Here is a 26878-nt window from a genome sequence, read left to right as displayed (position 1 = left end):
GGCTCAAGGAGTCAGAGGGGGCTCGGAGAAGGGAGGGGACAGGGAACTAGAGTTTGAGGGACACAAGCCTAGGGGAGGGGTCCGGGGGCAGATTGGAAGAAGGTATGCCACAGATTGCGGAACCTCGAGGTGATCCAACCTTTCAGGGGGGCTGCCCCGCCTCCGCCCAGGAGCTCTATAGCCCCCGCAGCCCCTGGAGGCCCGGGTCGAGGGATAGTGCTGAGGTCCGGCCCCGCCCACCTGACCCCTGCCCGCGGCCCCGCGGTGACATTTGACCTTGCAGAGGCCGCGACCAGGGACAAAGAGGCCTGGGCCCATCTGCTGCGGGGCACCCGTGGGAACAGCAAGACCCGGCTCCCGGTGGCCTGGGAACCTGCCCCCGCCCCCCAACGGCGACCTCAGCTCCCGCCCCCACCGCCGGGGCGAACTCCTTCCCCACCTTCCAACAGGTGACCTTGCTTCCTCCCGGCCCCACCCCACCCCACCCCCGACCCTCCGCCACGGGCAACCTAGTGAGACTCGGGGAAACGGACAAGAGGGTCGTACAGTCGGGTCCTCTGCCGGGCTACGGGCGACCTTGCCCGCCTGAGTTTCCCTGCTTTCTGCAAAGCCTGCCTCGGTCCGGAGATTGTGCTTATGGTTCGAAGGTCACCAGCCCCCAGCGCTGGCCCGAGGCTCCTGTGGATCCAGGTTGAGGAGGACCAGGTTGAGTCTCGGCGGCTGACTAGCGCCGACCTCAGGTCAGCCTTGCCCTGCCGGGAGAGGCAGCCGCGCCGCGCACACACCTGCACAGGTGCTGCCTGGAACCCCCCCCCCCGCCCCCCCGCCACGAACCTCACCCCCACCAGGCTGGGAATGAAAATCTATCTAATCCGCGTCTTGAATTTCAGCTACCACCCAGGAGGGGGCAGCTGGCCACTAATCCGGGGCGTCTGTGTCGAGCCTAACCCCCTTTCCCAACTCTGCCAGACTCCTCTGGAAGGGCAGGGGGCGTTGCCTATGTAAATAAGATGCTAATCACTTGCCTGCTATTAATCTGACACTGGCACCTCCCAGAGCTCCCATCTCATGCAGGTGAAACTGGCAACTTTTCAGACTGGCCAAGAGCCATCCAGACGCTCTAGGGCAGTGTACTTCTTTGCCCATAGTTAGCAAACCTGAGTTCCTCAACAACAACTGTATAACGCCCCTGAGATCTCTCACTTGCAGAGTTTCTTCCCTTTGCTCACCACCCTAAAGCCCTTTACCTTAGCGCCACATTCTTTGAATGCAAGTTCTAAGGCCACCTCTGATTCCCCCTTCCCCCTCCCTCCACTCAGGGATCAGTGCTCTTCCAGCTAATATTTCACATGCTGAACTGTTCAGGCCTCAGTCTTCCTTCTGGGTTATGGGTATCTTCCTCTCGGGAATATCCTTCAGAACAAACCTAGCATTTCCTTGGGAAGCAGGCGGGCAGGGGAAAGTGTGCCCTGCCCCAGTAGACACGTTGCTTGGCTTCTGGAGACAGATAAGGGTTGGAATTTCAGCTCTGGCTATGTAACCTCACTGAACCCTGAATGCCCCCAGCCAGTCATGGGAATCCTGTCTCCACAGCCCAAGTTGCTTCTGCCATGATCCTTCTGACGTCTTTTCGCATGCCACGTGGGGTCAGACCAAAGATACAGTGTCTTTCTCAAATGCCAGCCCTCTCCCCATCAAACCCCAGACACTCAGGTATATCAGCCCTCATCACGCAGAACATGCCTCAACATGCAAAGTCATGCCACAGGACACAATGTCACTCCAGAACAGTTTATGATGTGACCTAGCACAACTATCTGGCATGTCCAGACACAGCCAGAGTAGGGCCTAGAGAAAGGTCTCCCCAGGCCGCGAAGGCGGGCAGGGAAGTCTGGACCTCTCTAGGGCCCTTGCGGTGGCTTCTAGCACTGCCAGCTCCTCTGCCTGTCGGGCTTCCATTAGTGTCATCTGCTGCTCCAGCTTCCGCCGTTGCTCTTCTTGCTTCCGGTGGGCACCTCGGAAGGCCATGACCAAGGTGCTGAAGGGAGAAGGAGGCTGAGCCAGGAAACAGCCCCCCATTCCACCCAAGACAAGGGCTATGTACTCCCAGCCCCAGACAGGAAGTCTTTGAGATTGGATCTTCCGGGGGTCCCAGCATCACTCAGCAGGGGCTGACACACATCAGGCACCAGAGGAGGTGTGGAATGGATTGAACCTGCCACCCACCTTACGGGGGGAAGCTGTGGCCCAGAGAGAGCCAGGGATGCCTCTGAGGTTACACAGAGAGACCCACCTGTGAGCTTTGCATAAATCACTGTTCAGCTCAGCACTCTGAGCACGTCTGGCTCGTCCCTTCCGAGCCACCTCTTCTAGCTCTTCCCGCAGAGACTGCAGCTGCTCCCGCAGCCCCAGAGCCCTGGTACAAGGGTGGAGAGAGAGGAGCTCACAGACATAGCCACTCCTGTCTGCCTTCCCCACTCCCACCCACCTGCCCAAGATGTTTCCATGTGAATACAACTGTACACCCGGTCCTCCACTGTACACAACACCCCAGTGGGCTCTCACATATTACCCCCACCCAGGCCAAACACACCCCAGCACAGTACCCAGGCCACACACATCCCAGCACAGTACCCAGGCACACACCGAGTCAGTGATGCTGACAGTTCCTGGGTCAATTCTTCGGGGTCCTGCATTTTGCTCACTTGGCCTCCATCAATACCCCTGCTGCCACCAGGGACAGCAGGAGGACCCTGAGGGAGGCAGAAGGGAGGGTAGTGACATTGACCTAGGCTGAGAGTGTGTTCAGCCCAAGCTGGACACTGAAGTCATCACAGACTGTGGTGGCTACAGTCCCTGCTCTTACAGAGCCCCCAGTCTTATGAGATACCCCAATAAGGATACAGTTGTTCCCTAACAAGGGAAATAAATAACAAGAGATCTCATTTTCAGGCAGTTCACAGGGACTTCCTAGAGGAGGTGATGTCCAACCTCAGACCTGTAGGAAGTCAAGGACTTAGATAAAGAGGAAAGTGACTGGTGTTCCTGGCAGGGGCATAGCACTTAGAAAGGCATGGAGGTAGAAGAGATGATTCAAAGGAGGGTTCCAGACGCCTCTAAGGCTTTAAAACAGAGGATAGATATGATTAGACAGTAGGGGCAAGAAGGAAAGCCTCAGGGAGTAAGCTGGAGCCAAAATTTAGGAAAATATGAAGCATGACCTGGAGCTGTTGGAGTGGGAAACGGGGAGTATGAATAGCCTGGGGGTGGGAAGTAGAAGGGACAGGTGTGACTGGAAGACACTAAATCCCTTGGGGCTTATTGGGCTCAATGCTCTCAAAGAAAGAAACTCCGAAGTACAAGCGTGAACTTTCACATGCATTTTTACCATTCAACTCCTTTTTTTGGTGCAGAAATGGAAACTGAGGCTCCAAGGAGGCTAGGATTAACCAGGACCACATATCCAGTAGTATACTGCTATCCCTACCAGGCCAAGGCAGGGTCACTCACCTGGGGCCACTCCTCTTCATCTCCAGTGCTCCCACCTCCACTGCTGTCTCCACCACTGCTGTTGGCCTCGCCAGTCCGAAGCTGTGCCCGCTCCCAGCGCAGCTGCTCCAGCAGGAGCACGTGGGCTGGGCCCTGGGCTCGGAGGGCAGCCTCCCGCAGTTCCAGAGCCCGCTTTTCCCGCCGCACCAGCTGTAGCTGCAGCATCAGGTCCTCTAGAGTCTCCTGAGAGACCAAGGAGAGGGTAGAAAATTTGTGCCTTGAAGGTCAACTGTTGAGAAAACTGAGCCTCTAAGAGGTGCCCACTGAGGGCTGCTCAGGCAAGAATCCTAACCCTTACCTTGATCTTGCATGATAGGAAAAATCCTTCCATAAAAAACTACAGCTGTAGAAATAGCCATTCAGAGACAGCAAGTGTCTTAGACAAAGTCAAGTAGAAACTCAATGGTAGCGTCTGGAGTTTCTCCAAATTCAGAACCTCAGCTCTTTGATGTGTGTGATAGCTGCTCAGTCATGTCTGACTCTTTTGCAACCCCATGAACTGTAGCCCGCCAGGCTCCTCTGTCCATGGAATTCTCCAGGCAAGACTACTGGAGTGGGGTGCCATTCCCTTCTCCAGGGGATCATCCCGACCCAGGGATCAAACTCATGTCTCTTGCATTGGCAGGCGGATTCTTTACCACCTGAGTCACCAGAAAAGCCCCCAGCTCTTTCATGCCAGGTTACAAATTTCAAACAATATCCAGCAAAACTCTTCCTTACTATTTGGTCCCCTAATTGCATCTCACTCAGACTCAGCAAAGGATTTGGTCCCACCAGGAAAGATTGACACAGTGACCACAGCCCATGTGTACCCGTGTGGCCGCCAGGTCCTGCTGGATCTGCATCTTCTCCAACCGGGGTAGGGCTGGGCCAGGCTGGGTCCCCAGAATGGCCTGCACCATGGCTTCTGCATGGGGCACGGTAGATATGGGCACCCAGGTGGAGCCAGGCTCGGAGGGAATCTTCACCAGAGCACGGCGTTCCTGGAGACGCTGAACATAGCCCTGGAGCTGGGAAGCTACCTCCTGTGAGGTGGGCTTATCCACACTGCTGCCTTCGGGACTACGGAAGACAGAAGAGGCCTGTGTGAACTCTGCTCAGCATGGCTACGCTAACTTCATGGCAATCCTGGTGGGCTTTGTCATCTTCCATCTTACTGACCATGACGGTTCCTTCCAAGGCCATCTGTGGTAGGCATGGTCAAACTAACATGGTGGGCACCATAATGTAAACCCAAACAGGCAACATCAGCCCACTGATGATCATTCATCAGTGATGAATGATGAATGAAAGCCACCATGCCAATGGGCACAGTCACTCACACCATCACAGGGAAGCCATCACACCAACTCAATGAGCAACACTGCTCAACCTGCCAACCCTGTTATGCAGCATTATGACAACCCCTATGGGTACCATCATCATGCCAACCCCATTAAGTACCATCATACCACCTAATCAGTGGGCACCACTATCCATATTCATGCCACCCTGGTTGGGTCCTATACCAACCCCAATGGCTGTCACCACCATGTCAACTTTGTTGAGTAGAAAACAGCCAACTCCAGCAGGCCTAATGCCAACCCCCAATATAGGGCCAGTTCTGGGAGCCCCATTCTGCAACCAGAGCCCCACTCACTGGCCCACCCAGTCCCCAGGGTTCCCAAGGGCACCTTGGATATGGATCCTGCAGTGTCACTCCATCCATGGCAGCCTTCTCTTGGACTAGGAGCCTCTGAGCTTCCTTCTCAGCTGCCTCCAAGTCATCCACGAAGGCTTCTTTTCCAGCTCCTGAGTCTGCCTCCCGGAGAGTGAGTAAGGCGCTATATGCCTCCTCACAGTGTTCACTGTGGGACAGCAGTTCTGAGCACTCCAGCATACCCGTCCTGCTACGTAGGTGATATCCCCACTTGGAACTGTCACTCCTCCTCCTAACCCCAACCCTGGGAGTTTGTAAATTCCTTCAGCACTCTGGGACGGAAATTGGCTTAAGTTAATTTCCACGGCAAGGGCAAATACTTTTCAGAGAGGGCTCTGTTTCTCTCTGGGAAGTAGGACTGTCCTTTGAGGATATCCATTTCCTTCCCAGGCAGTGAGTCGTGGGTGGGGTGCACTGACCTATACTGCAAGGCTAGACGCAGCGCGGTGGCCTCAGCCTCCTGCTGGCCCAGCTGCATGCTGAGGCCCTCACACCGGCCCTTGTACTCCTGGAGCACAGCTGACAGCAGACGGTTGAAGCATTTGAGCTTCTCAATGTTCCTGCCTCCGGAGGTGGGGGAAAAGGGAAAAGTGAATGACTTTGAAGGGCAGTTAGGACACCATGGATTTCCACCCTTCCCCACCCCACCCCCACTCCAGCTCCAGACTCTTGGCTTTATATCCCAGCTGGGCGGCACCAGTGCCCTTATGAGCTCAGCATTTGTGACTCTTACCCTCGGAGTTTCTCCATCTGGGCTTCCATGATGTGCATCTCAGGCGCAAGGGGCTGGGTTGGGAGGGACCCAAGCATCTGGGTGCTGGAATCACTCTGCAGGCGCCGGAGCAGGGGGTGAGCCCGGGAGAAGGGATCCTGTCAAAAAGGGGTGACTTGATTCACCCAGAATTTTCATTGAGAGCCCAGCATCATGGGTTTAGGCCTTTTGCAATCCCCGAGGCTATTGGATCACATGACCAGGATTTGAGTCTCATGGCCCCAAATCCTAAGGATCTGAAACAGACCATGGTTTTTAGCTTCACACACTCACCTGTGAGCCCCAGGTCTCTCCATCAGCCCCAGAGCTGCTGGAACCACTACCTGAGCCACCTGCTTGGTCACAGGAAGGAGGTGAAAAGGGCTCCAGCCTCAGCAGGGAATCCTGCAGCTCCTGGACCTGTGGGGAAATGGGGAGTGTAAGACTGGGGTGGCTCCAACCACCTGCTATTCTTCCCTAAGACCTGTTCTTGGAGCAGTGGCAAGAGCACTAGCTGGAAGGTAGGACCCCCCAGATTCTCATCCTGCCAAATAGCTTCTTGTACAACCTTGGGCAAGTCATTCAGCCATGACTTGGTCAGCCATTCAGTCATGCAGTCCCTGAATCAAGACTTCTCTTTCCAGATGTCCAACGGGTACATGAAAAGATGCTCATCATCACTAATCTTTGCATGCGTGCATGCTCAGTCACTTCAGTCGTGTCTGACTCTTTGCGACCCTATGGACTGTAGCCTGCCAGGATCCTCTGGCATGAGAGTCCATGGGATTCTCCAGGCAAAAAAAAAAGAAAATATATTGGAGTGGGTTGCCATGCTCTCCTCCAGGGGATCTTCCAGACCCAGAGATTGAACCCATGTCTCCTGTGGCTCCTGCATTGCAGGCTGATTCTTTACTGCTGAGCCACTGGGGAAACCTCACTAATCCTTAGGAAAATGCAAATCAAAACCACAATGAGATACCACCTTACATCAGTTAGAATGGAAAGCATCAAAAAGCCAAGAAAGGGACTTCTCTGGAAGTCCAGTGGTTAGGACTCCGTGCTTCCACTGCAGGAAGCAAGGGTTTGATCACTGGTCGGGGGAACTAAGATCTTGCATGCCTTACTGAGTGGCATGACCAAAACAAAAAAAGAACGCAAAAGATAAGTGTAGGCGAAGATGTGGAGAAAAGGGAACCTTCATGCACTGTTGTTGAGAATGTAAATGGGTACAATCACTATGGAAAAAAGTATGGCAGTTCCTCAAAAAAGTAAAAATAGAACAACTATATGATACAGCAATTCCATTTCTGGGTATTTCTCTGAAGGAAACCGAAATGCTAACTCGAAAAGACATCTGTACCCGCACATTCATTGCAGCATTATTTACAAGAGCCAAGACACAGAAGCAACCTAAGTGTCCACTGATGGATAAATGGATAAGATGTAGTAAGTATACTTTTAGAATTAAATATTATTCATCTGTAAAATAGGAATCTTGCCATTTGGGACAATATAGAAGGACCTTAGTGTAGGAGCCGCAGGAGACGTGGGTTCGATCCCTGGGTCGGGAAGATCCCCTGGAGGAGGAAATGGCAACTCACTCCAGTATTCTTGCTTGGAGAATTCCATGGACAGAGGAACCTGGTGGGCTACAGTCCATGGGGTCACAAAGAGTTGGACACGACTGAAGTGACTTAGCACGCACACAGAAGGACCTTAAAGGCACCATGCTAAGTGAACTAAGTCAGCCAGACAAAGACAAGTAGTACATGATCTCACTTATAAGTGGAGTCTAAAATAAAACAAGGGAGTTCCCTGGTGACCCAGTGGTTAGGACTTGGTGCTTTTACTGCTGTGGCCTGGGGTTCAACCCCTGGTCAGGAACCGAGATCCCACAAGCCATGCAGCAGGGCACAGATAGATGATAGGTTCAAATTTTAAAAAACTGAACTCACAGATACAGGGAACATGTTGGTGGTTGCCAGAGTTTGGGGGGAGGGGTCAGGGAAGTAAAATTTTTTTAAAAAAGACTTCTCTTTCCCAGCTGAAAAATGGGCTCCACTCCTTGCGCTGGGCTTCCGCAGCCCAGGTCTCACCATCTGTGTCCCTCCTGCCCTGACATCACCTGGGCTCTGGACTCAGACGTAAAACTGTCCCTTTAATGACCCCATGTGGGTGGCTCATGGCATCTTGAGCTGATTAAGGCCTAAGAGCTCTGGTCTCCCTTCCTCCAAACCTGCCCCTCCCACAGGCTCCCTACGTCTCACTTCCAGTCTCTAAGGCGCCCAGTCCAGGTCTCGTCCTCAGCCCCTCTCTAGCTTTAACATCCCACCTGCCAGCTCCATCTTCAGCATTCCCCTCAATCTGCCCAGTTCTCACAGTCTCCACAACGTTGCCGCCTCCTGGATGGCCAAGATTCCACCTTTTCCCCCCACAAGCTGTTCCTCCCAAAGTCGCCAGAGGGCGCCTGTGAGCACCTGCATTAGGTCTCCACCTTTGTTTGCTCAGAGCTCTCCGTGCCTCCCACCTCACTCAGAGCAAAGGTTCAAATCCTCCTTGAGGCCCACAAGGCCCTCCGGGATCCGCTCCCAACACCTCGGTACACTTGTCTCCGCCTGCTCAGCCCTATACTGGCCTCCTCACTGTTTCTTGAACACACTAATCACACTCCAACCTCCAGCCTTTGCATATACTGTTCCTTTTGCCTAAAATGCTCTTCCCCAGTTCCTTACATGGTTCCTTCCTTGCCTCCTTGTGGTCTTTATTCAAGTGTCATTTCTTCGGTGGGCCTCTCTGATCCTCTTAACTAAAGTTGCAAGGGATCTTTGTCTCTTTGGGGTTGTGGACAAAGGTCCATATAGTCAAGCTATGGTTTTTCCAGTAGTCAATTATGGATATGAGAGTTGGACCATAAGGAAAGCTGAGCGCCAAAGAATTGATGCTTTTGAACTGTGGTGTTGGAAAAGACTCTTGAGAATTCCTTGGACAGCAAGGAGATCAAACCAGTCAATCCTAAAAGAAATCAGCCCTGAATACTCATTGGAAGGACTAATGCTGAAGTTGAATACTTTGGCCATCTGATACAAAGAGCCGACTCATTGGAAACGACCCTGATGCTGGGAAAGATTGAAGGCAGGAGGAGAAGAGGGTGACAGAGGATGAGATGGTTAGATAGCATCACCGACTCAATGGACATAAGTTTGAGCAAACTCTGGGAGATGCTGAAAGACAGAGAAGCCTGGAATGCTGCAGTCCATGGGATTGCAAAGAGTTGGACACGACTAAGCGACTGAACAACAGCAAGGCAAGTCAAAGCTCAAAAAAAATCTTCACAAATGAACAAATGATTCAATGTGTCTTCTGCCAGGCCTGCCTCCCTCCCACCAGGGATCCCTGGGAGGCAGCCCTGCCCTACTCACCTCTCTCTGCAGCATCTCCTTCTCAGCCTGGAAGGCCTGCAGGAACTTCTGTGTGCGGATCAGCTCATCCTCCCGGCTGCCCAAGGCCAAACGCAGCCAGGCGTTCCTTTCAGCCAATCGGGCTGCCTCCCGCTGGCAACTCCCAGCCCCCTCTTGCTCCAAGCAGGGCTTTGGTGCCCCCTCGCTTCCATCCTTTGCCTCCACTGGCCCAGGACAGTTTGGGGGCCGGTGGCGCCAGGCAGCAGCGGCTGCTTCCAGAGAGCTCAGCGCTTGCTGGAGAGTCTGAAATATATCAGGTCCAGAGGGGACGCCCTCCCCATCCTGTGGGGCTGCCTCTGGGGCCTGGTGGGTTTCCTCACAGGGCCGCCCCTCAGGGGCTGGGGCTGGTCCCCTGCTAGAGTCCCCATCAACTTCTTTGTCAGTCCTGTGAAGAGGTGAGAGATGGAAATTTCTGGAAATGGGGTCATCTGGGGTAGCTAACACACAGAGGGTTCGTAACAAGGCTAGGGCTGCAGGGCCTTGAAAGTCAGGCCAAGGGCAATGGGAGACATGGCATGTGTGTGTCAGGGAGGGACATAAAAAACATCTGTGGGTCGGAAAGATGTGCCAGGCCTGCAGTGGGGGACACAGACCAAGTGGGCCTTACCTGCTCTCCAAGCCCTGCCCTTTGACCTCCACCTCAGGGCCCAACAGTTCCAGCTTGGTGCTATCTTGAGATGCCACAGGGCCCGGCTCAGAGCTCCCACTGGCTGCCTCAGCCTCCTCTGAACTCTCTGCCACAGGGTCCAGCTCACCCTACAAATGATCCCCAGGGCTGAGCTCTGAGCCAAGCAGATCTGGGTGCTGGAGTCTTGCAGGGTTGGGTGTGGCAGGAAGGGGGAACACTTACGGGCAAAGCGTGTCTCCCTCGCCGGCTTCGGGGCCGTGTGGCCCTGGCACTCATTGTTATCCAGAAATCAGTGTCTTCTGAATCCTCCTTTATCCTCACCCGCTAAAACCACAACCTGACTTCAGATCAAAGCAAATGACAACCTCAATTTCCTCTTCTGGGAAATGGGCACTGATTTCACTTCTCCAAAGGGATCTTGAGTTATCAATGTGGATTTGGCACATTTGAATGCCTCCCCTGATGGTCAGCTCACTACCTCTCAAGGTTGCCCTAATCTCTTCTTTTCTGTCTCCTTTATTTTCCTCTCTCTCTTTGCTGCCCTCCCTCCCCTATCCGGGTTTGGGAGGAATTCAACAGTCCTCTCTCCTCCCCAGGGCTCTCCTGAACCATAGATTCTAATCCTGGGATTTGGTGCCCTCAGCCCGCTCTACTCCCCTATCCTCCTGGGGGGTACCTTGGTCAGAAAACCAAGTCCTGCGACATTCTTGGGGTCACTCTGGCCACTGCCCGCTCAAGCTCGGGCTGGCCAAGGCCAGCATGGGAGGGGCCGGGAAACAGGAAGCCCCATCCCCAGCCATGTGACTTGCTATTGTGTAGTTTCCTCGTCAAGGGCAGAGGCTTCCTCCAGCCCCAGCAACAGGACACAAGGCCAGCTCCCGAGATGTCAGTCCCTCCTCGCCTCTGCTCCCAAGGCCATGGCTCCTCCAACTCTGACCCTTAGATTTTATTTCTTGGAAGCTAGAGTACCGCTCTGGGCTGATGCTCTTCACCTGGCCTCCCTGGGAACTTCTTTGCTCTGACTGTCCCTTCAGTGTCAGCGTTCTCGTTCCACTCCAAGTCACAGACAGACCTGGGGTTGGGACCCCTGAGCAATCGACGGTCCCTTCTGAGCCTCAGTTTCTTTGTCTGCCTTCAGTGTCATGGGAGGTTTTTGTTTTGTTTCAAAGCAAAAAAAAAAATTTCTGAAATATAGCTGAGTTACAATGTTGTATTAGTTTCAGGTATGCAGCAAAGTTTTTTATTTTTATTCTTTTCTTTTAGAACATTACAAATTCTTTTTTATTCTTTCTCAGGTTCTTTCCATTATAGGATTACAAGATACTGAATATAATTCCCTGTGCATTATGTAGGTCCTCGTTGTTTATTGTATATGGTGTGTACCTGATAATCTCCAACTCCTAATTTTTCTCTCCCCCGCTTCCCCTTTGGTAACTATAAATTTGCTTTCTTATGTCTGTGAGTCTATTTCTGTTTTGTAAATAAGATCATTTGTATCATTTTTCCCCCAAATTTAACTGCACACCTTGTATTTTATTTTTAAATTAAAAAAATTTTATTTATTTATTTATGGCTATGCTGGGTCTTCACTGCTGCGTCAACTTTTTCCTCTATTTGAGGTGAGTGGGCTTCTCATTGCCATGGCTTCTCTTGTTGCGGAGCAGTTTTGAGGCACACAGGCTTCTGTAGTTGCAGCTCATGAGCTCAGTAGTTGTGGCTCCTGGGCTCCAGAGCACAGGCTCAGTGGAGCATGGGCTCAGCTGTGGAGCATGGGCTCAGTTGCTCTATGGCATGTCGATCTTCCTGGACCAGAGATCGCACCAATCTCTCCTGCATTGACAGGCAGATTCTTTACCACTGAGCCACCAGGGAAGCCTTGTATCATTTTTTAAGATTCCACATATAAGTGATATCCCTGGAGGAGGACATGGCAACCCACTCCAGTATTCTTGTCTGGAAAATCCCAGGGACAGAGGAGCCTGGTGGGCTACAATCCATGGGGTCACAAAGAGTCAGACACAACTGAGCGACTAAACAGCATTATAAGTGATATCATATATTTGTCTTTGTCTGACTCGCTTCATGTAGAATGATAATCTCCAGGTCCATCTATGTTGCTGCAAATGTCATTCTGTTTCGTGGCTCAGTAATATTCCAGTATATATATACATATACACATTGTATACATGTACATGTGTGTGTGTATATATATATATATACATATATGTGCTTAGTCACTCAGTCGTGTCTGACTCTTTGTGAGCCCTTGGACTGTAGCCCAGCAGGCTCCTCTGTCCATGGGGATTCTCCAGGCAAGAATACTGGAGTGGGTTGCCATGCCCTCCTCATACACATACATATACACACATATATACACACATGTACATATATATACACACCAGAGTTATGGACATTTTAACAACCAATTTGCATATGGGCAGGCACCATCAGAGAACTGAATCATAAGGCACCCTCCTTGTTCCCTACTGCCTCTCTGACCACCCCATCTCTGCTTCCTATGTTTCTCCTCCATAAATGCTGAATTCCTCAGATCCCAGATGATTCCTACATCCTGCTCATTTTTCCTGCATCCACCTCTAAAGGGCCTCTTCCTCATCTCCATCCATAGTCAGAGCTCAAGCCTCTCCTCCCCAGCGTGGATGCGAGCCCAGCTCCCTCCCAGGGCTCCCACACCTCCACTCCCTTCCCCACCCATGACTCAGAGACAGACATCTCACTGTTCACCTCCCTGGTTCATACACCCTCCATGGCTCCCCCATTGCCCTTGGGAAACATTTCACGCTCTTCAGCTTGGCATTCAAGGTCTTTAACAAAATTATGCCTGCGGGTGGCACCAATGTGTACTCCCGTCTCTAGCCACGACAACCTCTTCCATGAACAGCTGAAGCTTTTTAATTCCCTCACACCCTGGTGCCTTTGGCCATGCCTTAACCATTGCCTGAAACACCCCTTCCTTTCTCGTGCTTTTTATGTATACTGTGCATAGCCTGGGGTAGTCTGAACCTTTCTGGTTCTACTGACAGACTCTACGAGGCTGAATCTTCCTGCCTCCGTGCCCTCAAAAGTCGTAGCGAGAGAAGTTGGCAATTTTCTGACGTGAGGGTGAACATTAAGATTCTCACTCTTGGTTCCGGCCATATCAGCCTGAAGGCGCCTGATCTCGTCTGATCGCCGAAGCTAAGCAGGGTCGGGCCTGCTTAAAAAAAAAAAAAAAAAAGATTCTCACTCTTAGCCTCTGCTCCAGCTACATTAGCTGATGAGAGACTTTCACAGCTCCAAAGCTCCTCAAAACCTACAGACCGTTGCCCAGGCAGTTCCTTCTGCCTGGAATGACCTTACCCCTCTTGTTTTTTCAGCAAATTCTCCATCCTTCAAGGTTCATTTTACACAGCCCCTCCGGGCTCTCTTTGAACCGGAGCTTAGCTGATGTGGGCAGGCTTAACAGATTTTACCAAGAAACTGAGGCTCAGTTTTTAGGTGGTTATGGAGCTGAGGGGAGAAGTGTGCATGAAGAAAAGAAGGATGGCTTGAAATAGTTCTGGCTTGGTAATTTTTGCAAATATCTGTAAAATAAGGAGCTGATTTAAATAATCGGGAGGGGCCTTGGGTTCTGGACCACGCCCACCTCTGCCGCAAAATTCCCCTCACTGAGTTTCGGTCAAGTTCATCAATCACTAATCAGCCCCTCCTCTTCTAAATCCCGCCCAATTCAGCTCCACTTTGTTTAATCACACGGTAAACTAGGTCTTCTCCATTTTTCTGAGCCTTTCCCATTGTAAATCCTACTCCACTCTGCCTCGATTCAGCCTATCACGTTAGAAGGGCTGACCACCGAATCTGAATCGGCCAGAAACATAAAAGCTCCTCCTTGTCTCACGTTAGCCAATCGCATCCCAGATCCCGCCCCCCTCGACTCCCACTCCAGCCTATCACAATCCAAACCCCGCCTCCTAGCACAATCTCAGCCTATCAGCTTTCAAGGCTCTCGTCCCATTCATCTCTTCGCTCGGCTTTCGGCCGCTGAACTACAGTTCCCAGTAGGTGTGACCGCGCCGCGCCGCACTACTTCCGGCTGCTAAAGATGGCGGCTTCCTAGCGGGTCGGCGGATGAGTAGGAAGGAGGCTCAGGCAACGGTGAGCAGAAGCTGGGTGGTGAAAGCGTGCGGGATCCGTCCTTAAAGGCCCAACTTCCTTAGCCCCAGAAATTCAGCCCCTCACTTGCTCTGAGGCTTCCGCCTTCAGCTCTAGTTTCTCCTGCAGTCTAACCTCCATCTCTCTTGCTGCAGCTATGCTTTCCTTAGAGATTATGGGGGCTGCAAGGCGCTCAGATATCATCCCCGGCACCCCTCACCCATTGCCCAGACAGGCAAACTGTTCCACTGGCGCCCCGTTTTTCCGCAAAGGAATTGTAACACCCAGATCTCCTCTGCAGTGTGCAGACACCGCCTAAGCAGTCACTACGGAGGGGAGAACCCTGGAAGTTTGTATCCTTATTTCACCAAGACATTTTCAGTTTCAGGTGACAGAACCCCCAACTCAGTCTGGCTTAAGCAAGAAAGGAAATTTAGGCATAGCTGGATCCGGGCGCTGAGAAGTTTTTCATTTTCTGGGTGAGCATCACTTCAGGCAAGCTCTCTTTCCCCTCTTGGAAGCAAGAGAGGCTCCTAGCAGCTTTGGACTTGTAACCTCCCAGTCCTGCAATTCGGAACTGCCCCTCTCTGGCGTGTTCTGGGTCATGTCCTCATCTCTGAGCCATTCATGGTGGCCAGATGAGCACCCTAGCCAAAACGGGGAGAGAAGGGGTTAGCTCTACGAAAAAAAGGTGGAGGCTCTTATCTCAAATCAGAGTGGATGCTGGGTTGATAAGTGTAAAAGGCACCCATCCTACAGATGAGAAAACTGAGTCCCTGAGCGGAATGACTTATTGTCAGTAAGCGGCTTATGACCTGTTCTGCCCAGTAACCAAATGCTTTTAAAAGCCCTAGGGAAAGGATCCTGGCTTCCCTCATCCCTGCTGCATCCAGCCACTCCGGAGCCATGGAGGTGGCGGAGCCCAGCTGTCCCACGGAAGAGGAGGAAGAAGAGGAGGAGGAAGAGGAGCAGTCAGCTGAGCCCAGGCCCCGCACTCGCTCCAACCCTGAGGGGGCTGAGGACCGGGCGCTGGGGGCTCAGACCAGTGTGGGCAGCCGCAGTGAGGGTGAGGGCGAGGCGGCCAGTGCTGATGATGGGACCGCCAACCCTCCAGGAGCCGGTCCCAAGCCGTGGCAGGTGCCTCCACCAGCCCCAGAGGTCCAGGTGCGGACCCCAAGGGTCAACTGTCCAGAGAAAGTGGTAAGTGAGAGGCTTGGCCTGTGGCTTTGAGATGTTAGGGAATCTTGGGTTAAATGTCAGTCTTTAGGATTCACTCTGGAAAACAGTCCCTTTTTATTAGTGTCCTAGGGCAGCTGGGCTTCCCAAGTGGTTCAGTGGTAAAGAATCCACCTACCAGTGCAGGAGACGCTGGTTCAATCCATGGGTCAGGAAGATCCCTGGGAGAAGGGCATGGTAACTCACTCCAGTGTTCTTACATGGAGAATACGATGGACAGAGGAGCCTGGAGGGCTACAGTCCGTGGGGTCGTAAAGAGCTGGACACAACTGAAGTGGATTCAGTAGCCCTGTGGCATGTGGGATCTGAGTTCCTTGACCAGGGGTCAAACCTTTGTCCGCTGCATTGGAAGGCGGATTCTTAACCACTGGACCCCCAGGGAAGTCCCTCAGCTGCCTCCTTCTAGAGTGGATGGATTGGCTGGGAACTGGGAGTCATCATATAGCCTTCTCCCATAGAGAGGGAGAGGGCCAGCAGAGTGGCATGGGGGCCTGCAATGACATCCAGTTGCCAGGTACTGCTGGTCACAGCTCTCACTAGCCTCCAAATTTGTTGCAGATCATCTGCCTGGACCTGTCAGAGGAAATGGCGCTGCCAAAGCTTGAGTCATTCAATGGGTAAGAGGGGTTATTTGGGGGCTGGAGTTTGCCACCATGGCTGGGAGGAGCCCAGCCCCCAAAATGCAGGGTTGTCTCTCTGAGACTAACTCCTGGGTCCTGGAGGGATTGGAGAGTAACCGTGATAACTGGTAATGTTACCGCTGCAGCCCACTGGGGTTCTGTTCTCAGCACTTGACAGCTGTCACACTCCACCCATGTCACAGCCATGACTTGGAAACTCCGAGAAGCAAGGTTAATTGCCCAAGGCCTCCTGGCAAATGGGCAGAGCCAGATTCAGAGTGAGACCTGGCTGACTCCAAAGTCCTGGCCTGTGAGCAGCCAAGTCTCATTGGGATCAGGCAGCAGGGCCTGAGCACAAGCCTACCTCCCCTTCCCTGGCATTCCTGATGACCCATGATTGAGCCAAGGTGGGGTGCCTCCTCTGGATCAGATGTGAGGCCCCGGCTGGCCAGAGGGACCCATTCAGTGAGGGCAAGAGCTGGAGAGAGTCAGCTGGGCTGGGTTTGCGGCTGGGCTCTACCACCTGCCCGGCTGCATGACCTGGGCCTTAACCACCGCCTCGCTCTCACACCCCAGCTCCAAAACCAACGCCCTCAACGTCTCCCAGAAAATGATCGAGATGTTCGTGCGGACAAAACACAAAATTGACAAGAGCCATGAATTTGCACTGGTGGTGGTGAACGACGACACTGCTTGGGTGAGGCTGGGGGGCAAGACTGGTTCCGCTGGGGTCCCCCAGGGGTGAGAGAGCACCGCACTGAGTTTCAGTCTTCCCTGCAGCTGTCTGGCCTGACCTCGGACCCCCGTGAACTCTGCAGCTGCCTCTATGACCTGGAAACAGCTTCCTGTTCCACTTTCAGTATCCTTTCCATGCAGGGAGGAGAATGGCCCCAGTCCCGAGGGAAAGGGGGGCTTTGAGTCACTAAGGGCTTTCAGGTCATCTGATTCCAGCCCCCTAGTTTATGATCTGTGCTGAGGGAAAACAAGCTCAGAGAGGGCAAGCGACTGGAACAGAGTCACATAGCGTGTCTCCTGGCAACAGGCTCAGAGGCACGTGTACTCTCCCAGGCTCTGGAGGAGGGAAACCACCCACTTCTGTCTACCCACACTGCACTGCTCTCCTTAGCATTCCCACCAGATCTGGAAGGTCTCTTCAGCCTCATGTAAGTCCCCCAAGGGGAAATTATTACTCACCTTTGAAGAGAAGAACCCCTTCTGGGTAAAAGCTCCAAACAACCCAGAAATAGTCCTTTCGGGAGGCCAAAAGGCTTCCTTTCTCATCCTTTCCCCCTGGAACAGTTGCTCACTTACCTGTCTGAAAGCATTTTTGCAAAAGAGGTTCTTTTTCAATCCTGCCCTCTGTGTTACTTTCTTTTTTTTCCCTTCAAATTTGTTTATTTATGTATTTCTTTTTGACTGTGCTGGGTCGGTCTCGGCTTTCTCTAGTTGCAGTGAGCGGGCTTCTCACTGCAGCGGCGTCTCTTGTTCCAGAGCTCGGGCTCTAGGTGACAGGCTTTAGTAGATGCAGCACGTGGGCACAGTAGTTACAACTTTTGGGCTCTGGAACACGGGCTCTGTAGTTGTGGCACGTGGGTATAGTTGCTCTGTGGCATGTGGGATCTTCCCAGACCAGGGATCCAGCCAGTGTCCCTTGTAATGCAAGGCAGATTCTTAACATCTGGACCACCAAGGAACTTCCTCTGGCTTATGTTCTGACAGCCCAGTGGTCTGCCACTACTTTGTTTTAACTGCAGGGCAGCAAACTTTTTCTTTAAAGGGCCAGATAGGAAACATTTTTGGCTTTGTGGGCCATATGGTCACTGTCGTGGTGACCAGACTCTGCAGTTGTAATCCGAGCAAGCTCTGGCTCTGGGGGTCAGCAAAATCTCTGATGGAGCAGGCAAGGTCAGGCAGAAAGGTGAGGCTGGGGGGGTGCCAGGGCAGAGGGAACAGCATGGGGAAAGGCTCAGAGGCAACAGTGAGCTTGGGAGGGGTCAGGTGCGACCTCACACAGCCGGTGAGGAGCTGGGCTCTCCTGGGGGGACGAGAAGGGTGGGCCACCAGGGTGCACTCTGACCCTCCCCCCTTCCTGCTGCACAGCCAGCAGAAGACTGAGCTGCCAGTCACGGAGAACGTGCAGACGATCCCGCCGCCCTATGTGGTCCGAACCATCCTGGTCTATAGCCGTCCACCCTGCCAGCCCCAGTTCTCCCTGACAGAGCCCATGAAGGTGAGTGAGACCCGGGAGAAGGAAGGATGCCTGCAGCCAGCACGAAGGTGGTTAGATACTAGGAGGGACTTCCTGACCACAGGTGCTGGGGTACCTAGAATCAGGTTCCCGGAATCTAGAGATTTGTGGTCATGGGGCCATGGGGTGACCCTAGTCCCGAAGGCTACCTTTCTTCCCCTGCAGAAAATGTTCCAGTGCCCGTATTTCTTCTTTGATGTTGTTTACATCCACAACGGCGCTGACGAGAAGGAGGAGGAAATGAGCTGGAAGGTGAGAGGCCATCGCGAGTGTGGGCGGCAGGTGGATGTATGTGGGAGGGCTCCGAACCCACCTGCCCCAGCCCTAAGGGAAAGGAGGCCCTTTTCAGTAAGGGCCTTCAGGGCATCTGATGCCAACCCCCTAGATTATGATCTGTGCTGAGGAAGAGCAGGCTCAGAGAGGGCAAGAAACCAGGCCAGGGTCACACAGCATGTCTCAGGCACAGTGGTGCCTGGCAACAGGCTCAGAGGTGCCTGTACGCTTATGGGGTCAGGAGGAGGGAAGCCACCTGCCCCTGCCCACTCATGGACTACTCTGCCATTAGCCTTCTCCTGACCATCCCTGGCCCCTCTAGATCATGGTCAGTCAGATTCCAAGATTTCCCACTTGTCTGCAGTGAACTAATGGGGCTGTTGAGACAGTGGCCCAGGAGCATGTAGGGTCCTGTCCACCTCATCCCCAACATCCCCTGCTGCTCTCTCTTCCTGCTTTTTCTGTCTCTGTGCCCTCTGCCTGGAGCACACTTCCCTCCCTGCCTTGCCAGGCTCTGCTGGTCCTTTACATTCCAGCCCTGAACTAGTTATGGCTTCCCCAGTCGGGCGCTTATCTCTCTGAGCCTCACTTGACCCAGCTGTGAGCAGAGAGGGTTGAGCCCAGCTCCTACTTATATGTCAGTACCCAAACTGGAAGTCCCTACTCTGAGAAGCCTTCCCTGCTCCTCTGGGTAGATCAGTGTCAGGGGGCTGGGGGTCATGTGCTTCTCCAGACTAGGGGCTCCAGCTCTGAGACCTCTTGGGGTGGGTGGGTGGCAGGAAATGTTTGCTGAATGTGGGAATAGTTTCTGCCTGGCAGACTCCTCTTTACCCTTCAGAACTCATCCCTGCTGCCCCTCCTGGGAGGCCCTCCAAGACAGGGAGGGCTTGTCAGCAGAACATCTGCATGAACAGCCCTTCCTTGGCCCCACAGGACATGTTTGCCTTCATGGGAAGCCTGGATACCAAGGGTACCAGTTATAAGTACGAAGTGGCGCTGGCTGGGCCAGCCCTTGAGCTTCACAACTGTATGGCCAAGCTGCTGGCTCATCCACTGCAGCGGCCTTGCCAAAGCCATGCCTCCTACAGCCTGCTGGAGGAGGACGATGAAGCCACTGAGGTTGAGGCCACTGTCTGAACCATCTCTGTACATCCAACCTTCTTGTACAATGAAACCCTTGGCATTGAACGCTGGTTCTCAGACTGGGCTCCTTGGGACCCCCAGAGGGGGTTCTAGGAAGTATCTGAGGCACCTGGGCAGCCCTGAAGGAACCCTAAGATTCCAGGAAGCATCCCAGGGACTCTAGACACCCAGTCCCCGTTTCCCAGCCCACCTCCCACTCCCAAGTTTTTCAGCTGTAATTTTTGTTGTGCTTTGTGTGTTTTTGTCATCAGAATAAAAATCTGAGACTCCCTAACCCAAGTCCACTGTTCATTGAAATCTTCTGGGTTGCAAGTAACAGAAAACCCACCCGCTGAACTGAAAGGAGAATGGCTAGGTTCTTGTAGATAAGAAGCTGAGATGCAGCTTTAGGCTTGGCTGTATCCAGGTGCTCTGACATTGCTTTGGGGAGAGCTGAAACACCCTGCATGGTTGGTTTTCAGTGTGCCTTGCTTTCCTCCCAACCTGTGGAAAGGGGGAATATGGCTGAGCACTCTGCAAATCCCAGCCCAGGTGACGTGAGGGCTCTCACAGCAGCCCCTATGACAGGCCTTGGCTTGGGTCAGTCATGGACCAGAACTGTGGAATGCTCTCATCGGCCAGGCCTCGCTCAAGCCTTTCTGGGAAGAGATGTTTATAGTTCCATCAGGAAATAGTGTGGGTGCTCCCCAGAGAAAGGGAAACAGAGATAACACGTCCATCACTCAACTTGATCTTCCTGGATAATGAGCAGTTGTGGAAAAAAAAAAAAAAAAATCTTACCAGCTAGATTTTCTCAGTTTCATATAAAACGAAAATAGCTTTATCAAGAAACAGCGTTACCTTCCCAGGAGCATTTACTGGGCACCTGTGTGCCAGGCCCCTCTTTCAACTTAACACCAGCCTGGAAGGGATTATTCTCCCATTCTGCATATAGGGAAACTAACACCCTAAGAGGCCCAGGGCTCCAAAATAATGGACTTCAGACTCCGCAGGGCTGAAAACGGGCGACGCAGAGCCTCCGCAGGCAGTAGCTATTAATTGAAACCTTACATACTGTCAGGGCTGTGTGCCCCTCGGCAGACAGTTCCGGAAGACTCAGTACCCTGTGGGCACCACCGGGTCCCGGGGATCGTAGCTCCACCCCCTCCAACAGGGTGTGTTCTTGTTTACACCGTTTTGAGAGATAGGGCACACATGGCGACCTCCACCCTCCCGGGCCCTTATCGGAGGCCCCAAACATTATTTGGCCCTGAGCAAACATCACTTGGCCCTGGGCACTACTCGGTGTCGCGGGCTCGGACCAGCACTAAAGCTCCCGACCCTCGATGTGGGCGACAATGCGGCGCCGGTCAGCCTGGCTGGGGTCGCTGCACTGCACCAAGGCGCGGAGAAGGGAGCCGAGGGGCGGAGCGGCGCGTGCGCACAAGGGCGCCGCGGGAAGTTGGAAACCGGCAGGCGGCGTGACCAGGTGGCTGCCCCAAGGGGACAGCCGGGGCATGGGCCCAGCTGTAGGTTTGGCGCGGCGGCTGCGGACGGCGCTGCAGGAGGAGGAGTTGCGGTGAGGGCAGGGCCTGGGTGGGCGGGCCAGGGGTGGGGGTAGGGGGCGAGCGTCAAGGTCCACTCTGACCTTCTATCCCTAGATCTGTGGAGGAGTTGCTGCGCCGCGGTGCCGACCCCAATCTGGTACTCGAGGATGGCGCGGCGGCCATGCACCTGGCGGCCAGAGCCCAGCACCTACGGAGTCTGTGTTGCCTCGAGGCCCTGCTGCGCCGAGGCGGGGACCCCAACGCTCGGTGAGGCCGGGTGTGGGCTCAGGATGGGTCTTCCGTGAACGAGAGCTGTCTCCCGAGTACGAGGACCAGACCTGGCAGTCCTGAAGAGGGCGTCCAAGGATGCGGACTCAATCCCCGGGGGAGCGAAGCTTAGGGGATCTGGGGAGGGATCTTGAGGGTCCAAGGGCAGAGGCAGGGTACCAGACCCAGGGTAGGGTATGAGATTGCGCCGGGGTCAAAATGGGAATCAGTTTCAGATCCGGCGGTAGAAGCTCTAGAGTCAGAGAGCAGAGGTTTGGGTCCCAGCTCGAGGGCGCAGGTTCGAAGGGTGGCATCTCAGGCTGGAGGGCAGAGATGGAGGGCTGAGAGCCAGGGCTCCCGGACCCGGAGATGGAGATACTTCACTGACCCCTTCCTCCGCTCATGCCCTAGATCGGCCGAGGCACTGACACCGCTGCATGTGGCCGCTGCCTGGGGCTGTCGCCGGGGCCTGGAACTGCTGCTGAGCCAGGGAGCGGACCCCGCGCTCCGCGACCAGGTAGGGGGCCCCATCGCAGTCTGTAGCAAGGCAAACCCGGAGGGAAAGAGGAAGGAAAGGAGGAAGAGAGGGAGGGAAGGGGGCGCCCCCTACTGACCGCACCCCTGCAGGACGGATTCCTGCCTCTGGACCTGGCGGAGCAGCAGGGGCACCAGAACTGTGCCCGTCTGCTTCGGGAGCTGGAGGCTCGGACCAGGACCCCAACCCGGACCTGGAAAGGCTCCCGGAAGCCAGAACCCGAGCCAGAGCCTGGAGGTGAGTGGTATCTGGGCGGCTGGGAGTGGTTAGCCTCTGATATAACTTTGCAGATCTCTGCGTCTAATGCCCAGGGTTTCACCACCAGGGGCTCTGGTCAGTCTCTGCCTCTGCCTCGCTCCTTCCTCTTTGTGATCGCACCCTCCTGTTTCTGTCCGATCTGACGTTGATCTTTGTCTCTCACTTCCTCTTCCCCTCCTTTCTGACTTCCCTCTTACCCCCTGCTCCAGGCCCAGGCCCTTGTGAAAAGAGGCTGGATACCAGCCCCTCCGGTCCTCCTCATGTGATGCTGAACTCTACAACACTGGGCACAGGTGACGGCAAGGACGTGAGCCTGGAGGCTGGCCCTGGACCCCCCGGCCTGCTTGCCCACCCTGAGACTGCTGACACAGATGGTGGATTGGAGTCCCCCCTGGGGCGCTGGGACTGCAGCTCGGTGACCTCCTTTGTCACCGCTGTTGAGGCCTCAGGAGCTGAGGACCTAACTGGCCACACCTCCCCCTGGGCTGGTGTCCGACTCTCCCAGAGGGTGCCAAGGTCTTTGGGTACCCTACAGCTGGCGCATCAACCCCTCATGGAGGACAGGGAGGCAGAACTAAATGCCCATCTGCAGGCCCTGACTCTGACCTTGCCAGATGATTCCCCCTCCCCCAAGTTCTTCCCAGACAGGAGCCCAACCCATAGTCCCCCTAGGGAACTGCTGCCTGGACCTTCTGACACCCACATCACAAGAGAGGACCAGCTATCCCCCGACGGTGATTTGGCTGCCCTCTGGCTGACAGAGGATGAGGCGAGCGCCACAGTGGGCAGGGACCCCAGCCCCTCTGATCAGTGTCCACCGGACCCTACCATGTCTGACCTGGAGCTGCTGCAAGGGCTCCGGGCGCTTGGCAAGAGCCCGGGTCCCATCACATCCTTCACCCGGCCACGCTACCTCCGACGGCTGAAAGAAGCCCAGGCTGCTCCTAGTGAGTATCCAGAGTTCAAGGAGTCTCCGGGAATCTTCCAAGATCCCTTGGCTCTGAGTGCAACCTACTTCTCCCTTCATCTCTGGGAACCACTCTTTCCTTTGTCTTTCTTGACCCAGTTTCCCTTCCCAGGCCCAGACTTTTCAGGGCACAGCCCAGAGCTGGCCGAAGCCCTGCGGACAGGCCGTATCCCAGATGCCCAAGCCGATGAAGATGCACTTGCCCAGCAGTTCGAGCGGCCAGACCCCACCAGACGGTGGCGGGAGGGAGTCGTGAAGTCCAGCTTCACATATCTGCTGCTGGACCCCAGGTACTTGGAGCAGAAATGACTCAGAAGTGGGAGCTGGAACATTCTGAGATTGGTTCTTACCTGCTCTGTGTCTTTTCTTTTTTTTTAATTTATTTTTGGCTACACTGGGTCTTCTTTGCTGCAGGCGGGCTCTCTCTAGTTGTGGCAAGCCAGGGCTACTCTCCATTGCGGCGCGCAGGCTTCTCGTGGCAGTGGGTGCTCTTCTTGTAGAGCACAGGCTCTAGGCACAAGGGCTTCAGTAGTTGGAGCATGCGGGCTCAACAGTTGGGGCCGTGTGGGCTCTAGGGCATGCGACTTCAGTAGTTGGGGCACACAAGCTCAGTAATTGTGGCCCACAGGCCCTAGAGCTTGTAGGCTTCAGTAGCTGTGGTCCCCAGGATTAGTTGCTCCGCAGCATGTGGAATCTTCCCAGACCAGGAATCAAACCTGTGTCCATGTCCCCTGCACCGGCAGGTAGATGCTTATCCGCTGTATTACCAGGGAAGTCCTGCTGTGTGTCTTTAGGAAGGGAACTGGCCCTCTCTGGTCATCAGCTTCTTATCAGTAAAAGGCAATTGGATCCACGTCAAGCTGCTGAGTGTCCTTGGGGATCAGCTACCCACCCTGCCTTTTATAAAAGGGGTCACTGGACATGGGTTCAGTTTGCTCTGTGTCATTAAGGACTATCTCTGGGGCAACTCTCGTCACTTTTCCCTCTCTGAGCCATCTACTTCATCTAGGAAGACTCAGGACCTGCCAGCCCGAGCCTTCTCAATGACTCTGGCTGAATGCCTTCGGATTTTTGTCCAGGCCATCTTCTACGTGGGCAAGGGAACACGGGCCCGGCCAGATGTTCACCTCTGGGAGGCCCTTAGCCACCGAAGACGGCCAGGAAAACAGGTATGAGGATGAGTAGCAGGTTTGTGGCAGGGGTGGGCCAGCTAAGGGCAGGTAGAGGGAATTGTGGGGCAAACCTCTGACCCTGCCCTGGCTGCCTCCAGGCCTGTCCCAAGGTACGCCGGATCTTGGACATCTGGGCCACTGGTCGTGGCATTGTTTCCCTGCATTGCTTCCAGCATGTGGTCCCTGCAGAGGCTTACACTCGAGAAGCGTGTCTTGTGGATGCTCTAGGTAGGTGCCTGGCTTGTGGGGTAGGGGTGGGGTCACAGGAAGGGCACTTGATCTACTGATTCCCTGACCCCTTCCCCATCACAGCTGTCCATTCAGCTAATGAGCAATTATTGAGCACCAACTATGTACCAGCATGTGCACATATTTTACTCCATTGGTTTATCCCTGCTTGAGGGCAGTACCCAGTGGGTTCCCTGGCACAAACTTCTGCCAGCAGTTCCAGGAGGCTGCCTTCATGACCTTATTCCTAATCTCCCCAGGAATCCAGATGCTGACTAACCAGAAGCAAGGACACTGCTATGGAGTGGTGGCTGACTGGTCCCCGACCCGGCGCCGCCGCCTGGGGGTACATCTGCTGCATCGTGCCCTCCTTGTCTTTCTGGCTGAGGGTGAGCGAGAGCTACGGCCCCAGGACATCTAGGCTTGTGCCTGAGCACTAGGGAATTGGCCATGTAACCTAAGTAGAGATCAAGGTGTTTGAATGTTTCAGCTGCCCCTGCATTGAGAGCAGCCCCCCATCCCCACCCCCCATCTCCAGCTCCAGAAGGCTGGTAAGGGAGCAGCAAGACAGATCTCCTCCTTGGGGTAAGGGAGGACTTTATTACAGATGGAACTGCTGGATAGATAGTGAGCTCCCTGTCATGGGAGGAGAATAAGGGGATGTGGGAAAAGAACAAGTAGACCAGAAGGTTCTTTGGAACATGGTGCTTTGAAACATGTCAGTGCTTTGGCAGTTTAGTCCTATCTGGGCAAACAAGTGACCATTTTTATCTCCCTGATATAGAGGACCCACGGTGTAGGTTGTGCTAGGGGTTCCTGAGCTATATGCAGGAAATCTGCCCAGCTCAAGAGTCAAGTGTTGCTGCTTCCCAGTTGTGGGACCTCGGACCAGTAATTTCTCTGTCTGAGCCTCAATTTCCTAAGTTGTACACAATGAAGAAAGTGCAAAATTCTACCTCAGGGGGTCATTGAGGGAATCAGATTAAACCGTCATGGGGTAAAGTGTTTGGCTCTGAGTCCTACTGACCCAGAGATGACCTTGCAGCCCAGGTGGAAAGTTTCTGCTGGAACGGGGTTGCGGGGGCATGCAGGATGTTCCTGAGGGGTGTGTTGTGTGTTGAGGGGTGGGTAGAGCTGGAGATTCATTGGAAGGACTGATGCTGAAGCTGAAACTCCAATACTTTGGCCACCTGATGCGAAGAACTGACTCATTGGAAAAGACCCTGATAATGGGAAAGATTGAAGGCAGGAGAAGGGAACGACAGAGGATGAGATGGTTGGATGGCATCACCGACTCTATGGACGTGAGTTTGAGCAAGATCCGGGAGTTGGTGATGGACAGGGAAGCCTGGCATGCTGCAGTCCATGGGGTCACAAAGAGTCGGACACGACTGAGTGACTGAACTGAACTGAACTGAGAGCTGGAGAAGTCGTCACAGTGTTGGTGTGAGACACCAGCCCTCCTTGGGATCGCTGTGTGACTGGAACCTCTGTGTTGCTTCTCTGAATCTGTGTCTTCAGCTATAAAATGAGATTAACCTCGACTTTACACAAAGAGCTTCAGTAAATGCCAAGCTACTATCCTAGGGAGGTATTGGCCGGGTCATTTAAATTTTTCAGAAGTGATCCACTGCCTCATTGGGTTCATCACCTGCCTGTCATTGTGGCTCTGCCAACCAGGCCCTGCAGGGGGGCGGGGTAAGCGTCCATCTGCCTCCTGGCCTCCACTGCTGAGCCCATGGCTACTCTGGCTGTTGTAATAATTAAGACTACCTGCCTCTGGCTTGAGCCTGGGCTCTACTCTTTCAACTGAGCTGATGACATCTCTCTCTCTGAGTGCCCCTTTAAAACAGCATGTCATGTCCCAAGAATACACAGAAAGAATCCAAAGACATCCCTCCCCACCATCCCCCCAAAAAAGTTCCAAAAGAGATGGAATTTGTCTAACACAGTGTATCCCGACCTTGGCCCTACTGATTTTGAGGCCAAGTTGCTCCTTGCACTGGGGGATGTCCTGTGTTCTGTAGGGTGTCAGGCAGCATTTCTGGGATTAACACACAAGATGCCAGGAACATCTCCCCCCAAGTTGTGGTCATCAAAAATGTCTCCAGAATTTACCAACTGACAACAGTGTCCCTGTGAAGACCCCCAGTTTAAGCTAAAGGTGG

General features: G+C 53.8%; 3 protein-coding genes across 7 annotated transcripts; 2 read left to right on the top strand and 1 right to left on the bottom strand.

Moving 5' to 3' along the window:
* Positions 1 to 1777: 1777 nt before the first annotated feature.
* On the bottom strand, positions 1778 to 10805 carry USHBP1 (USH1 protein network component harmonin binding protein 1). 3 transcript variants are annotated; one of them, XM_005208528.5, is made up of 13 exons: positions 10762 to 10805; positions 10308 to 10426; positions 10065 to 10213; positions 9419 to 9842; positions 6294 to 6419; positions 5982 to 6118; positions 5668 to 5808; positions 5223 to 5396; positions 4362 to 4611; positions 3511 to 3732; positions 2647 to 2753; positions 2294 to 2416; positions 1778 to 2038 (listed from the first exon to the last, which is right to left on the bottom strand). In XM_005208528.5, the coding sequence occupies exons 2-13, from the start codon at positions 10359 to 10361 to the stop codon at positions 1849 to 1851; spliced, it is 2097 nt and encodes a 698-aa protein (XP_005208585.2). In that variant the 5' UTR covers positions 10362 to 10426; positions 10762 to 10805; the 3' UTR covers positions 1778 to 1848. The 3 variants fall into 3 exon arrangements, with proteins under 3 accessions (XP_005208585.2, XP_005208586.2, NP_001070605.1); XM_005208529.5 differs by having other exon boundaries at positions 10308 to 10409; NM_001077137.1 differs by having other exon boundaries at positions 10308 to 10795.
* A 3360-nt stretch (positions 10806 to 14165) lies between these two features.
* BABAM1 (BRISC and BRCA1 A complex member 1) lies at positions 14166 to 20031 on the top strand. 3 transcript variants are annotated; one of them, XM_005208486.5, is made up of 10 exons: positions 14166 to 14240; positions 14626 to 14716; positions 15086 to 15437; positions 16032 to 16090; positions 16670 to 16790; positions 16874 to 16952; positions 17232 to 17256; positions 18194 to 18323; positions 18507 to 18593; positions 19548 to 20031. In XM_005208486.5, the coding sequence occupies exons 3-10, from the start codon at positions 15144 to 15146 to the stop codon at positions 19749 to 19751; spliced, it is 999 nt and encodes a 332-aa protein (XP_005208543.1). In that variant the 5' UTR covers positions 14166 to 14240; positions 14626 to 14716; positions 15086 to 15143; the 3' UTR covers positions 19752 to 20031.
* A 988-nt stretch (positions 20032 to 21019) lies between these two features.
* On the top strand, positions 21020 to 26296 carry ANKLE1 (ankyrin repeat and LEM domain containing 1). Its single transcript, XM_005208558.5, has 9 exons — positions 21020 to 21315; positions 21398 to 21550; positions 21962 to 22067; positions 22178 to 22322; positions 22553 to 23290; positions 23423 to 23600; positions 24320 to 24479; positions 24581 to 24710; positions 24971 to 26296. Exons 1-9 carry the CDS (start codon positions 21083 to 21085, stop codon positions 25129 to 25131), a joined length of 2004 nt encoding a protein of 667 aa, XP_005208615.1. The 5' UTR covers positions 21020 to 21082; the 3' UTR covers positions 25132 to 26296.
* The last annotated feature ends 582 nt before the right edge of the window (positions 26297 to 26878 follow it).

This window comes from Bos taurus, chromosome 7 (genome assembly GCF_002263795.3).
Source record: "Bos taurus isolate L1 Dominette 01449 registration number 42190680 breed Hereford chromosome 7, ARS-UCD2.0, whole genome shotgun sequence".
Taxonomy (NCBI): Eukaryota; Metazoa; Chordata; class Mammalia; order Artiodactyla; family Bovidae; genus Bos; species Bos taurus.
Note: the sequence above shows the minus strand (reverse complement) of the source record. Positions and strands in the feature narration are given on the sequence as shown.

What these genes read in the sequence shown, in the direction of transcription:
- ANKLE1 (XM_005208558.5), top strand. Translation starts at nt 21,083, where the DNA reads ATGTGGGCGACAATGCGGCGCCGGTCAGCCTGGCTGGGGTCGCTGCAC. An exon ending in AGAAGCCCAGGCTGCTCCTA is followed by an intron (nt 23,291 to 23,422) that starts GTGAGTATCCAG and finishes TTCCCTTCCCAG; the next exon opens with GCCCAGACTTTTCAGGGCAC. An exon ending in GAAGACGGCCAGGAAAACAG is followed by an intron (nt 24,480 to 24,580) that starts GTATGAGGATGA and finishes GGCTGCCTCCAG; the next exon opens with GCCTGTCCCAAGGTACGCCG.
- USHBP1 (XM_005208528.5), bottom strand. Translation starts at nt 10,361, where the DNA reads ATGAGTGCCAGGGCCACACGGCCCCGAAGCCGGCGAGGGAGACACGCT. An exon ending in ATGAAGAGGAGTGGCCCCAG is followed by an intron (nt 2,754 to 3,510) that starts GTGAGTGACCCT and finishes TGCCTCCCTCAG; the next exon opens with GGTCCTCCTGCTGTCCCTGG. An exon ending in CTGTCAGCATCACTGACTCG is followed by an intron (nt 2,417 to 2,646) that starts GTGTGTGCCTGG and finishes CCCTTGTACCAG; the next exon opens with GGCTCTGGGGCTGCGGGAGC.
- BABAM1 (XM_005208487.5), top strand. Translation starts at nt 15,144, where the DNA reads ATGGAGGTGGCGGAGCCCAGCTGTCCCACGGAAGAGGAGGAAGAAGAG. An exon ending in TCAACTGTCCAGAGAAAGTG is followed by an intron (nt 15,438 to 16,031) that starts GTAAGTGAGAGG and finishes AATTTGTTGCAG; the next exon opens with ATCATCTGCCTGGACCTGTC. An exon ending in TGAACGACGACACTGCTTGG is followed by an intron (nt 16,791 to 16,873) that starts GTGAGGCTGGGG and finishes TCTTCCCTGCAG; the next exon opens with CTGTCTGGCCTGACCTCGGA.